This window comes from Ranitomeya variabilis, chromosome 6 (genome assembly GCF_051348905.1).
Source record: "Ranitomeya variabilis isolate aRanVar5 chromosome 6, aRanVar5.hap1, whole genome shotgun sequence".
Classification (NCBI taxonomy): Eukaryota; Metazoa; Chordata; class Amphibia; order Anura; family Dendrobatidae; genus Ranitomeya; species Ranitomeya variabilis.
In genome coordinates this window covers 505,794,959-505,809,418 of record NC_135237.1, presented here as the reverse complement: position 1 = coordinate 505,809,418, position 14,460 = coordinate 505,794,959, and the positions used below count along the sequence as shown (strand labels likewise).

The 14,460-nt window shown below is 43.5% G+C and overlaps 1 protein-coding gene across 1 annotated transcript in view; it reads right to left on the bottom strand.

Annotated features, from left to right (window-relative positions):
• Window positions 1–1,670: 1,670 nt before the first annotated feature.
• ERICH5 (glutamate rich 5) overlaps window positions 1,671–14,460 on the bottom strand; it is a 52,746-nt gene continuing 39,956 nt past the window's right edge. The window contains exons 3-4 of the mRNA XM_077268031.1: window positions 5,679–5,792; window positions 1,671–2,282 (exon numbers count right to left, since the gene is read on the bottom strand). Coding sequence (XP_077124146.1) covers window positions 2,260–2,282; window positions 5,679–5,792 — 137 coding nt within the window. The 3' untranslated portion in view covers window positions 1,671–2,259. The remainder of the gene's footprint in view (window positions 2,283–5,678; window positions 5,793–14,460) is intronic.

Here is a 14,460-nt window from a genome sequence, read left to right as displayed (position 1 = left end):
TATTTTCCATACTGATATTATATGTATTGAGAAAAAAATCACATTCAGCAGGCAGAAGCCGATTATCCAATAGATGCTGGTGCACAGGCATGGCCCTCTCCATTTTGAGACTTCCCCTCCCCCCCCCCCCCCCCAAATAAATGTATATGACAAAGTAAAACAATTTAATGCATATTATAGATGGGATCATGCTGCAGCCCAGACACCGCTGCCTGCTTGCTGAATGTCATTTCTTTTTCCAATACATATAATATTCAGTATGTAAAATAGGGGGCAGGGATCAGTGACCCGCCATAAACCATCAGTACGAATAGCTAAGCAGAGCACCACATGAAGACCCCCACAGGCCGCCCTGAAGCACGCGAATCTCTAATACAAAACTGAAAATAAAAATTACACAACAACCACAAGACGGATTTCATCAACCAAGGTATCATTTTTAATCAGTATAACGGCACCGACCTGACACTGTCTGTAGGTTACTCGGCACAATCCTGCTGACAGGTTCCCTTTAAAGGGAATTTGTCACCAGGTTTTTGACCCATAATCTGAGGGCAGAGACCCTGATTTCAACGATAAAGCAGTTACGGGGCTGCTTGTTGTCATTTTCATAAAAATCAGTTTTCTATGCTTCAGATCTAGCAGTTCTCTGAATGCCAAGCGCTGTATAACCCTGCCCGCACCACTGATTAGCAGAAAGCTGCCAATCAGGGATGGCGTTGCTGTTACACTGAGCACACAAATATGGAGGACTGCCTGGCAGCAGGTTTACTAGTCCTCTAATGAGGACTAGTAAAGTTTTCTCAAAAGTACACTACATCGCTGGAATTAGGGTCTCTGCACCTACATTATGCTGTCTTTAAGATTAGCAAACAATCCTGGTAACAGATCACCTTCAAAAATTTGAAAAATTGTTACTAAACGTTTAACCCTTCTAATATCCTAACTAGTGATAAGCGAATATACTCGTTACTCGAGATTTCCTGAGTACACTCGGGTGACCTCCGAGTATTTTTTAGTGCTCGGAGATTTAGTTTTTCTCAGCTGAATGATTTACATCTGTTAGCCAGCTTGATTACATGTGGGGATTCCCTAGCAACCAGGCAACCCCCACATGTACTTATGCTGGCTAACAGATGTAAATGCACAGACCACCAGTCCCTTTCATCATGTACCAACACATAGTGTGCTTCAGGCTGAAAGCGGGAAGATCAGCTTGCCCGTGCTAGAGCACCGGAGACCAAAATTGGGACATTTGCTCATATAGTGTGCCTCTTTTGGACAGCAACAGATTTACCTACATGTGCTTTTATGACATCCCATCCTACATCATAGGCACTGACATGGAGTCTGTCCACCACTTTACAGCTGACGCTCTTCTGGGAAGGCTTTCTACAAGATTTTGGAGGTGTCTGTGGGAGGTTTTGCCTCATTCATCCAGAAAAGCATTTGTGATGATGTTGGAGGAGAAGACCGGGCTCGTAATCTCTTGGCTAGTTCATCCCAAAGGTGTTGGATGGGGCTGAGGTCGGAGCTCTGTGCAGTCAGTGATGTTATATATACAGGACCTTCTCAAAAAAATTAGCATATAGTGTTAAATTTCATTATTTACCATAATGTAATGATTACAATTAAACTTTCATATATTATAGATTCATTATCCACCAACTGAAATTTGTCAGGTCTTTTATTGTTTTAATACTGATGATTTTGGCCTACAACTCCTGATAACCCAAAAAACCTGTCTCAATAAATTAGCATATTTCACCCGTCCAATCAAATAAAAGTGTTTTTGAGGGCCTTCCTCAAATGAATATGATCAACTTTAAACCAATACTGGAAACCATTCAAGGTGAAACAAAAAAAAAAATAGAAAACATGACATTTTTATAAGTAATGTCTACATCATTTAATGCAGGAAAATGACAACTGCTGTTACATAATAATATGGTGTGACCATTACTCTTTCAGACCACAAGGTGGCGACATTTCCCTCATCTTGTGGTTTCTTCTTTCTTGATACCACATAGAACATTGAGATCAGGCAAAGAAAGTTCAGTAACTCCACCGATCGAGTATATATATATATATAAGGCACAAACTGTTGTCGTAGAAGATTGTCACTACGTGCTGAAGTCTTGGCAATGTGATATGAGTTCTGATGGGCTTAACTCTCACTTAAACATCTAAACAAGCTCCAGAAATTCCCCAGCAACAGTAGAAACAAAAAGTCCAGATTATGAAGGTTTCAGAATGCACTTATTCTTCTACACCAGCTGTATCTGAAAAAAAAAAAAAAAAAAAAAGTTTTCTCAATGAATGAATGTAGCTGAGCGCCATTGTGACACTGCAAAACTCTTCAGAAATATTACTTATGTTAGGCCTCCTTCACAGGTCCATGTTTCCAGTACGTGTAGCATCCATTTTTTTCACGGATATCATACACCCATTATAATCTATGAGGCTGCTCACATGTCCGTGCAAAAAAAACAAGGTGTCCCGTCTGTGTTTTTATGGCAGCACGGAGGACAAGGGCCAATAAAAACCCATGGGTCCGTGAAAAACAGGGACATCACACGGAAGGCATCCATGAACTACGTGTTTAACATTGCAAAGTGTAGGAGAAGCTTTGTCATTTTTTTTTTTATTTATTGATCCATCCGTGAAAAACACGCATGGTAAAAATGGATACACAGATGACAAACCGATGGAGAACAGCAATGGCACCAGTACTGTTTTTTTCACATCTGTGTTTAAACCTAAAACTAAAATGGCCATTGTTGTGTTACACTAACAGAAACCTGTCCTAAAGTGTTAATAGGACAGGACTAGTGATGAGCGAGCATGCTCGGGTGGTCTCCGAGTATTTCAGCGTGCTCGGAGATTTAGTTTATGTCGACGCAGCTGCATGATTTGCGGCTGCTAGACAACTTGAATACATGTGAGGATTGCCCGTTTGTTAGGGAATCCTCACATGTATTCAGGCTGTCCAGCAGCCGCATGCAGCTGTGTCGACGAACTAAATCTCCGAGCACGCTGAAATACTTGGAGACCACCCAAGCATGCTCGGAGAAACTTGAGTAACGAGCATACTCATCACTAGACAGGACCCTTTGAGCATAAGCATAAGGAATATTCCCAGTGGATAATTTGATCTAATACTGGAGATGCTAGGAGTGGTGAGGTAAGAAGAGGCTGCTCACACTGCTGTCCACCCTGTCTATGTGATCTAATACTGGAGATACCAGGGATGCTGAGGTAAGAAGAGGCTGCTCACAATGCTGTTCACCCTGTCTATGTGATCTAATACTGGAGATACCAGGGATGCTGAGGTAAAAAGAGGCTGCTCACACTGCTGTCCATCATGTCTATATGATCTAATACTGGAGATACCAGGGGTGCTGAGGTAAGAAGAGGCGGCTCACACTGCTGTCCATCATGTCTATATGATCTAATACTGGAGATACCAGGGGTGCTGAGGTAAGAAGAGGCGGCTCACACTGCTGTCCACCCCGTCTATATGATCTAATATTGGAAATACCAGGGATGCTGAGGTAAGAAGAGGCGGCTCACACTGCTGTCCATCTTGTCTATATGATCAAATACTGGAGATAGCAGGGATGCTGAGGTAAGAAGAGGTGGCTCACACTGCTGTCCACCCCGTCTATATGATCAAATACTGGAGATAGCAGGGGTGCTGAGGTAAGAAGAGGTGGCTCACACTGCTGTCCACCCCGTCTATATGATCAAATACTGGAGATAGCAGGGGTGCTGAGGTAAGAAGAGGTGGCTCACACTGCTGTCCACCCCGTCTATATGATCAAATACTGGAGATAGCAGGGGTGCTGAGGTAAGAAGAGGTGGCTCACACTGCTGTCCACCTTGTCTATCTGGACTAATACTGGAGATACCAGGAGTGCTGAGGTAAGAAGAGGCTGCTCACACTGCTGTCCACCTTGTCTATATGATCTAATACTGGAGATAGCAGGGGTGCTGAGGTAAGAAGAGGTGGCTCACACTGCTGTCCACCTTGTCTATCTGGACTAATACTGGAGATACCAGGAGTGCTGAGGTAAGAAGAGGCTGCTCACACTGCTGTCCACCTTGTCTATATGATCTAATACTGGAGATACCAGGGATGCTGAGGTAGGAAGAGGCGGCTCACACTGCTGTCCACCTTGTCTATCTGGACTAATACTGGAGATAGCAGGGGTGCTGAGGTAAGAAGAGGCGGTTCACACTGCTGTCCATCTTGTCTATATGATCAAATACTGGAGATAGCAGGGGTGCCGAGGTAAGAAGAGGCGGCTCACACTGCTGTCCACCTTGTCTATCTGGACTAATACTGGAGATACCAGGAGTGCTGAGGTAAGAGACTGCTCACATTGCTATCCACCTTATATCTAATCTAACACTAGAGATACCAGGGGTGCTGAGGTAAGAAGAGGCGGCTGCTCACACTGTAGTCAGCACTTTCTATGTGATTTAATACTAGAGCTACCAGGAGTGATGGGGTAAGGAGAGGCTGCTCACACTGCTGCCCACCCTGTCCTTACTGCACATGCTAACAGTCATCTGGCTAACATTGTAGGTCAGGTTTCTGTTAGTGTAACAAGACAGCAGCGATTGTGATGCACTATAGCGATTACCTCATTAGACAAAAAGCAGTGTGATTTGCTAATGAAATGTATTTAGTTATTTATAATGACATTTTCTTTAGCTATTCTATGTCTTATTCCTAGACGGGGGAAATAAGTGAATAATTCATCATTTGCGCTTTTTAGGTCACTTTTCTTTTTTGTTTTGTGGTATTCATTGACCATTTTTAGTGCCAAATTATTCAAAATTGTGCACGCGGTTCATGAATTTTGTGCAAAATAAAAACTTTTTTTTTTACTTTTATTGCTACTTTATAACGCAAAAAGTTGCATGTTCTACTAAAATGTTATTATATTTTAGGAAAAATTCAAGACATACAAAAAATACCTAGTATATTTGCACAATAATAATAATTAACTTTTTCGCTTTTTTAAAACCTCAAAATTGATGAATCAGCTGAAGAATTTTGGAAATCCCAAACCACACTCACAATGGCTATCATAAAAAAAAAAAAAAACAACGGGTGAACATGTAAAATAAATTTTAAAAAAGGTACAAATTAAAAGAATAAGGCACAATTGAAATGCACACAGGCAAAAACACCAAAAACTGGACAAAAAAAAGGTGCAAATGTTATAATTGGACCCAAGGGCTTTGCTTTTTTTTTACTACCCTGATGACTCACACAGTCAGTACATCAGTGATCTTTAGGGTATGTACTATGGATGCATTTCAATGTTGAACTGGTGAAAGACTTTACAACAGGTCTGACCTGTATGTAATTTAAGCTGCTTTTCTTCCCCGCCATGACAAGGGTGACAAAGGAAAAAAAATGCAATACACGGATGATAGGCACACAGGTACGATCCTATTGACAATACAGTAGTAATTGACTGACAAACACACCAGTTTTGCACACACGCGACATATGTGTAAAGTTGGAGTATCTCCTTACATAACTAGTGAGCCAAGCCAAGTAACAGAAGAGGGGCAATGACGGATCTTCTCATTACGTGGACTGAAATGTTTGTCTCACCAGTGTAACAAAGAAGAGGACATTCACTCCCCTATCATCGTACCCATCTCTGGTTCCACCTCATCCACTGGGTGTCCTGTTTCATCCTCTTTTGTCTCGGGCCCCTCGCTCACAGCCTCTTCTTGCATCTTGGCTTCCACAGCTTCTTCTATCTCACCTGGACACAGTCACCATGGATATATGGCGTTAGACCTTTGCCTACTAATGCCGGTCATGCACAGTGTCATTACAAGATCTATCAGATGGTTATTTTATGGCTGCACTGGCCGGCCGACCTCCAACAAGCCAACTAACAGAAGCCTATGAGATCTGAGTTCATCAAATAAACTGTAAATCGTAGCTGCAATACGGAAGGTAAAATATGCTGGAGCCATGGCCACCTGATAGTATGACTGTATGTTTTTAGCGCAATGTCCCAATGATGGAGAAGGACAAGAGCCGCAGTCAGGTCAGTCACGAGATCGGAGAACATTCGTATCACCGATTGTACTTTGTCCCAAAAAGGAGTAATTAGTTTGCATGACTAAAAATGTATAGAAGATTCCCTTCCTCACTGCCACATCTCCAACACATGGGACTCATGTCAGGCAAAATTGAATATAGTCGAGATGGAACTCTACACCATCGAGAAAGCAATTTATAGCTAGCCTCATGGAAATGAGAACAACTAGATGCTTTATGAGATGCCTCCATTGGTCTTTTCATAGAGGCCTAAATCCCCTTCCCACTGGGTCTGTTGGGTTAATGAGTAAGGAGTATTAAAATGACAAGGTGTGCATCAGTGATCCTGCAATTGAGCAAGCTGTCTCAAAGTCGTTCTCTCACTACTAAAGCAGGCTCTAGGATGGAGTGACTGAAAAAAATGAAATGGTCGACCTACTCTCCATGCATGTAGGGTGGATAGTGAAGGAATTCCAAGGAGATGATCCTTTGAAGGCGGGGTGTGTCCTGCTCCAAAATGACAAACTCTGAAATGGCCCCTATTTATCCAAACTCGGAAAACACTATCGTCGACCTGGGGGAAAAAGTGGATTGCCCAAAATGGAAAACATGGAAAAGTATTGCGGTATGATGTGGTAACGCACTACAGGTAAGGAACAGCAAGCCAGAGTAGCCCCAATTGTGGGATGTGTCTTAAGGACTTTGACCAAAGTAGAGCCCAACCAGGGGGCCGATATGAGAGGGATATTTACTTTTCCAGGGCCATTTCTACCCCAATCCAATATCCTAGACAGGTGGGAGGCAATATAGTAAGATCTGAAGCCGGGCAGCGCTATAGCCTCTGAAGATTTGGAGCAATGTAATATAGTTCATCTAATACGAGGAGGTTTGCTTGCCCAAATAAACTTGGTTTGAACTGATGCTTAACCCCTTAGTGACAGAGCCAATTTGGTAATTACTGACCAGGCCAATTTTTACAATTCTGATCAGTCACTTTATGTGGTCATAACTCTGGAACCCTTCAACGTATCCCAATTCAATGTGACTTGGGTTTATTTATGAAAAAACGGAAATATGGCGAAAAATTTTGAAATTTTCAAAATTTGAATTTTTATGCCCTGAAATCAGAGACATGTCACACAAAATGCTTAATAAATAACATTTTCCACATGTCCACTTTACATCAGCACAATTTTGAAAACCAAATATTTTTTTTGTTAGGGAGTTATAAGGGTTAAAAGTTGACCAGCGATTTCTCATTTTTACAACACCATCACATTTGAAGTCACTTTGAGGGGTGTACATGACAGAAAATGCCCAAACGTGACACCATTCTAAAAATTGCACCCCTCAATATGCTCAAAACCACATTTAAGAAGTTTATTAACCCTTTACGTGCTTCACAGGAACTGAAGCGATGTTGAAGGAAAAAATGAACATTTAACTTTTTTTCACAAACATTTTACTTCCGAACCAATTTTTTTATTTTCCCAAGTGTAAAAAGAGAAAATGAATCACAAAAGTTTTGAAATTTCTCCTGAATACGTGGATACCTGCGCACGGCAGAACTTGAGAGGGAAGGAGCGCCGTTTGACTTTTTCAACGCAGATTTGGCTGGAATTGAGATCGGATGCCATGTCGCATTTGGAGAGCCCCTGATGTGCCTAAACAGTGGAAACCCCCCACAAGTGACACTATTTTGGAAACTAGACCCCCCAAGGAACTTATCTAGATGTGTGGTGAGCATTTTGAACCCCCAAGTGCTTCACAGTTTATAACTTAGAGCCGTGAAAATAAAAAATCAAATTTTTTCCACAAAAATGATCTTTCCACCCCAAAATTTTTATTTTTCCAAGGGTGAGGCTACTTTCACACTAGCGTCGTGTGACGTACATCGCAATGCGTCGTTTTGCAGAAAAAAACGCATCCTGTAAAGTTGCCCGCAGGATGCGTTTTTTTCTCCATAGACTTGCATTAGCGACGCATTGCGACGTATGGCCACACGTCGCATCCGTCATGCGACGGATGCGTCGTGTTTTGGCGGACCGTCGACAAGAAAAAAGTTCCATGTAACTTTTTGTGTGCGTCGCGTCCGCCATTTTTGAACGCACATGCGCGTCCAAAACTCCACCCCCTCCTCCCCGGACATTACAATGGGGCAGCGGATGCGTTGAAAAACTGCATCCGCTGCCTCCGTTGTGCATTTATTTCACAACGTGCGTCGGTACGACGCATGGCGACGGCCCCGTACCGACGCTAGTGTGAAAGTAGCCTTACAGGAGAAATTAGACACCCAAAAGTTGTTGTGCAATTTGTCCTGAATAAGCTGATGCCCCATATGTGGGGGTAAACCACTGTTTGGGTGCATGGCAGAGCTCAAAAGGGAGGGAACACCGTTTGACTTTTTGAACGCAAAATTGGCTGGAATCAATGGTGGCGCCATGTCGTGTTTGGAGACCCCCTGATGTACCTAATCAGTGGAAATCCCCCAATTCTAACCCCAACCCTAACCCCAACATACCCCTAACCCTAATAACAAACCTAACCCCAACACACCTCTATCCCTAATCCCAACCTAGCCCTAATGCTAACCCTAACTTTATCCCAACTCACTTTAGCCCAGCTCACTTTAGCCCAATTCACTTTACCCCAACTCTAACCCTAATGGACAAATGGAAATAAATATATATTTTATATTTTATTATTTCTTCCTAACTAAGGGGGTAATAAAAGGGGTTTTTAGTTACTATTTTTTATTTTGATCACTGTGATGGGGTCTATCACAGTGATCAAAATGAACCAATAGGAAAAAATTATTAAAATATTGTTGCCGGGTGGTGGCCGGCAGATCTCAGCAAGCACACTGCGCATGCACCTGCCATTTTCTCCCGGAAGAAGACTACGGCGGCCCGGGGGACATCACGGGCGGACGGCAGGGACTCCAGAGGTACGGGGGGGGGGGGTGATCGGGGGAACCTATTTCTATCTCCTCTGATGTGCGATCACAGAGGAGAGAGAAACTAAATGGAAAATCAGACTTTTTTTTTTTGTGGTTGCCATTATACCGTTCTGTACCATTCGTTCGTACCGTATAACGGCAATCACAACACCGGGGTCAGTAAAAAACGACCCGAACCAATTTTGGGGGCGCTATAACCTTAAAAAGCGGCGCTGTGGTTTAAGTACCCTTAATCGGCGGTCATTAAGGGGTTGATTCCTGAAGAAGGACAAGGGAATCCTAATAGGCAGAGCTTGATATAAAATTTTGGGTAAATGATTATAGAATTTGAGATATAAAATAAAAATTGCGGTCAAATAGGTGCAATAAAATATAACTTTTATTTGAAAAATTATCAAGATATATGAAGTGGGAATGCAACAAAAGCTACCTTACCGAGTGTGGGAAGGAAGGAATTATTAAAAATCATCTTCTTTCTCAAGAACAAAGTGATTTTTTATTTTATTTTCTAACTGCTTGTTGCCATGTTCACCAACCAATGCTGCAGTGTATGACAAATGGATGAACATGTCCAGTACTTCCAAGATATTTGCAACAGAGCTTGTAAGTGCTGCTCTGAAGCTGGACAGGATTGCTGGACTGCAGTTAGTTCCCAATCCTGGTCAACTTCAAACCAACTGTGCGCCCCCGAAGCTGCAGTAGTAAAGCTGCCTCTGCTTGCATCATTGGAGCGCACACAATTCAGGCGAGAGGTGTGATCATGCTGCTGATAGAAACCATCTCTTAGGACTTATTCACATGTCAGCATTTTGCATCAGTGTTTGGATGCCAAAACCAGGAGAAGAGAAAAATTATCATTGAAAGATTGACACTTGGTCTGTGTTTTGGAGACATGGCTGGCTTTGGCAAACAAATACTGATGAAATACTGATCAAAAATACCGATTTGTGTCCCTTCACTACATAAAGGAATGTGATCCCTAATGACGAAATAGAAATCACTCCATCTCTCACTATTTGGACACATTTCAGCAATAAAAAAAGACTATCCTCCCAAAACTTTTTTTTCTTTTTGAGACTTTAACCACATCGGTCCCACTCGGAGATTTACGTGCTTTTTAAGCAGTCATTTCAAATTTTATTAGGGCAGGAAAACGTCAGAATTCCAAAGTCTGTATTGTAGGCTGAAAAAAAGATGGGAGGTCTAGGGGCTCCTAACATTGTTCAATATTATTGGGCATCGCACCTCCGCACAATCACATCGTGGTCTTCTAAACCTGCCTATACGAAAGGGATGGAGATTGAAAAGTTATGGTTAGCCCCAGATCACCCCAACTCCCTGATCTAGAATGGGGCTTACAATCCCCCGTCAGTGGACCTATTAGGTCCAATGATGCTCACCAGAAATATAAGGAGGGTTTGCTCTAAAAAATTCAATCCGGCATCAACGAACTCCGCTCTCACTACCTTCCTTTTCCATCCGAATTTCCCTGAAAGTTTAACCCACTCAATGAAGGGTATGGACTCAACCTGGTTTCTTTAACTTCGCTGACATAACCAATTATAAAACGTGAATTTTACATTCCTATGATGATGAGCTGAAAACAAAGTTATCTCTCCATTCTCTTACATTATTCCAATACATTAAGATCAGGCACTTTGCCTCATCATTATTCCACGGTCTACAGACCTCCATTCCTACCGCTCCTCGAGAGACTCTGCAAGAATAGTTCAACAACAAAAGGTTTAATATCTAGTATTTACAATATTCTACAGGCTCCAGACACAGATTCCCTAAGTAGACACTCTTATATGCTCAAATGAGAGGAATATCTGGGTGAAACACTGACCGTGGTAGAATGGAGAAATGTTTGGACCAAGTCTGCATCTTGTATTTCATACAAAGAAAATCAGTACAAAATCCTTCATCTCTGGTATCAAACGACTAAATTTTTACATAAAATGGACCCATCTATTCCTCACTTTTGCCGGCGGTGCGCCCTGACTAGAGGTTCTATATTTCACATTTTTTGGGACTGCCACTGATTAAACCGTTTGGGGTGAAAGTCCAACTCCTCACTAAGGCTGGTTTCACACTTGCGTTTTTATCTGCATGCGTTTTTTAAAAAAACGCATGTGTGAAAAAACGCATGTAATCGCGGCAAAACGCAGCGTTTTTTAGACGCATGCGTTTTTTTTTCCCCATGAAAAAATCAACTAGAAAATCCACTAATAGTAGAATTAACTAGGGTTAGGGGTAGCTTTTTATTAGAAGAATGTCCTGGTCACCGTAACCCTAACCCTAACCCCTAAACGTAACTGAAATACGTGGCACTGAAATACGTGGCACTGAAGTACGTGGCACTGAAATACATGGTACGTGGCACTGAAATACGTGGCACTGAAATACGTGGTACGTGGCACTGAAATACGTGGTACGTGGCACTGAAATACGTGGCACTGAAATACGTGGCACTGAAATACGTGGCACTGAAATACGTGGTACGTGGCACTGAAATACGTGGCACTGAAATACGTGGTACGTGGCACTGAAATACGTGGTACGTGGCACTGAAATACGTGGCACTGAAATACGTGGCACTGAAATACGTGGTACGTGGCACTGAAATACGTGGCACTGAAATACGTGATACGTGGCACTGAAATACGTGGTACGTAGCACTGAAATACGTGATACGTGGCACTGAAATACATGGCACTGAAATAAGTGATACGTGGCACTTAAATACGTGGCACTTAAATACGTGGCACTATGACTGTCAGAAAATGTTCATTAAACGGTTAGGGGTGAGGTTAGGGGTAGAGTTAGGGTTAGGATCCCTTTTATCACCTTGATGGTGGTGGGTGGCTTTTCAGTCTGTTTTCTGGGTTTTTTCTATAAAAACGCATGCGTTTTTAACGCAAACAAACGCATGTGCTTAAAAACGCATGCATTTACATAGACAGCAATGCATTTTTTGCCGCGAAAAAACGCATGCGTTTTTTCGCGGCAAAAAAAACGCGCAGAAAAATACTACAGGTTGCATTTTTGAAAATGAACGCATGCAGAAAAAAAACGCATGCGTTTGAAAACGCGACCAAACGCAAACAAAAAAAACGCATGCGTTTTCAATGTTAAATATAGGGGGGGAAAACGCATGCGTTTTTTGTGCAAAAAACGCTGCAGACAAAAACGCAAGTGTGAAACCAGCCTAAGCAAGGTTTTGGAGTAGAAGTCCCTCTAGATCCTCGGCTCTTTCTATTAAATATTTTCCGAGTCCATATCTAAGGGATCTATTAGATTGCTTTTACATATGTTAACAGCATCTCGCTGTTTGATTGCCTACAACTGGAAGCAAACTCCTCCACCTTCCCAACTAGATCTATATTCTCACATCAAGGATATCAGGAATCTTGAGTACCGGGCAGCACTTATTGACAATACTGTAGAGAGATTTAACCTTGTTTGGTCTCATTGGAATTCCTTTTCGGCCATGTTAAATACCGTGTAGAAGCTGAGATTTTCAGCACAATTTTTTGTGCTGAAAACACCCCCCTCGGCTTATACACGAGTCATTGTCCAGTACGCTGACGAGGGAGGGGGAGCGGCGTAGCAGCATCAGGAGCCGGCGGCTGTGGCATAGTGACAGCTGCAGCCACCAGCTAACAGAAGACATCATACTCACCCCCCGTCGCTGCATCTCCGTTGTCCCGGCACCGGCAGCTCTCCTCTCATGTGCTGAGCGGTAACGTGGTACCGCTCATTTAGGTAATGAATATGGACACGTCTCCACCTCCCATAGACGTGGAGAGCATATTCATTACCTTAATGAGCGGTACAACGTGACCGCTGAGCAGAGAGCCGCCGGCGCCTGGACAACAGAGATGAAGGGATGGAGATGCAGGCGCGAAAAGGGCGAGTATGACAGTGAGGGGGGGGCAATGTGAGCTATGCATACAACCAGGGGAAGGAGGGAGCCGAGCCATGGGGGACAGGGGAGCCGAGCCATTCGGGAAGTGGGAGTCGAGCCATGCGGACCGGGGGAGCTGAGCAGTGCGCGACCAGGGGAGCCACATACCAGGACAGGACGAGGGGAGCCACATGCCAGGACAGGATGGGGGATGCCATATAACAGGACAGTGGGAGCCACGAATAGCAGAACAGGACAGGGGGAGCCATGCACAGCAGGACAGGACAGGGGGAGCCACGCATAGCAGGACAGGGATGAGAGGGACAATGCATACCCGGCTTATACTCAAGTCAATAAGCTTACCCAGTTTTCCGTGGCAAAAGTAGGTGCCTCGGTTTATACTTGGGTCGACTTATACTCGAGTATATACGGTATATGACCTCTATGAGATGGATATAACTAGGTCACTACTTTCCATATCATATCCCCCCTTTTCCTTTTGTCTGAGTCTGTATTGGTTTGTTCATTAGTTTTTACTCTTTATACACTTGAAATTTTTTTACCGAATGTTAAAGTATTATTATAGAATTAAGGCCCCGTCTCACATAGCGAGATCGCTAGCGAGATCGCTGCTGAGTCACAATTTTTGTGACGCAACAGCGACCTCCATAGCGATCTCGCTATGTGTGACACGTACCAGCGATCAGGCCCCTGCTGCGAGATCGCTGGTCGTGTCGGAATGGCCTGGACCTTTTTTTGGTCGTTGAGGCCCCGCTGACATCGCTGAATCGGTGTGTGTGACACCGATCCAGCGATGTCTTCACTGGTAACCAGGGTAAACATCGGGTTACTAAGCGCAGGGCCGCGCTTAGTAACCCGATGTTTACCCTGGTTACCAGCGTAAATGTAAAAAAAAACAAACAGTACATACTCGCCTTTCGGTGTCCAGGTCCCTTGCCGTCTGCTTCCTGCTCTCACTGACTGCCGGCCGTACAGTGAGAAGTGAGAGCACAGCAGTGACGTCACCGCTGCGCTCTGCTCTCACTGTACGGCGGCTCAGTCAGAGCAGGAAGCAGACGGCAAGGGACCTGGACACCGAAAGGCGAGTATGTACTGTTTGTTTTTTTTGGTAACCAGGGTAAACATCGGGTTACTAAGCGCGGCCCTGCGCTTAGTAACCCGATGTTTACCCTGGTTACCCGGGTGCTGCAGGGGGACTTCGGCATCGTTGAAGACAGTTTCAACGATGCCGAAGTCGTTCCCCTGATCGTTGGTCGCTGGAGAGAGCTGTCTGTGTGACAGCTCCCCAGCGACCACACAGCGACTTACCAACGATCACGGCCAGGTCGTATCGCTGGTCGTGATCGTTGGTAAATCGCTTAGTGAGACGGGGCCTTAAGACTGGTTGACATCCTATAATTGACAGTGAAAAATTTAAAATGGTTATTTTTTTTCTGTTGCTGTAAAAATTTGTAACAAAAAAAAAATTAAATAAAAATTACAATTTTGAAAACA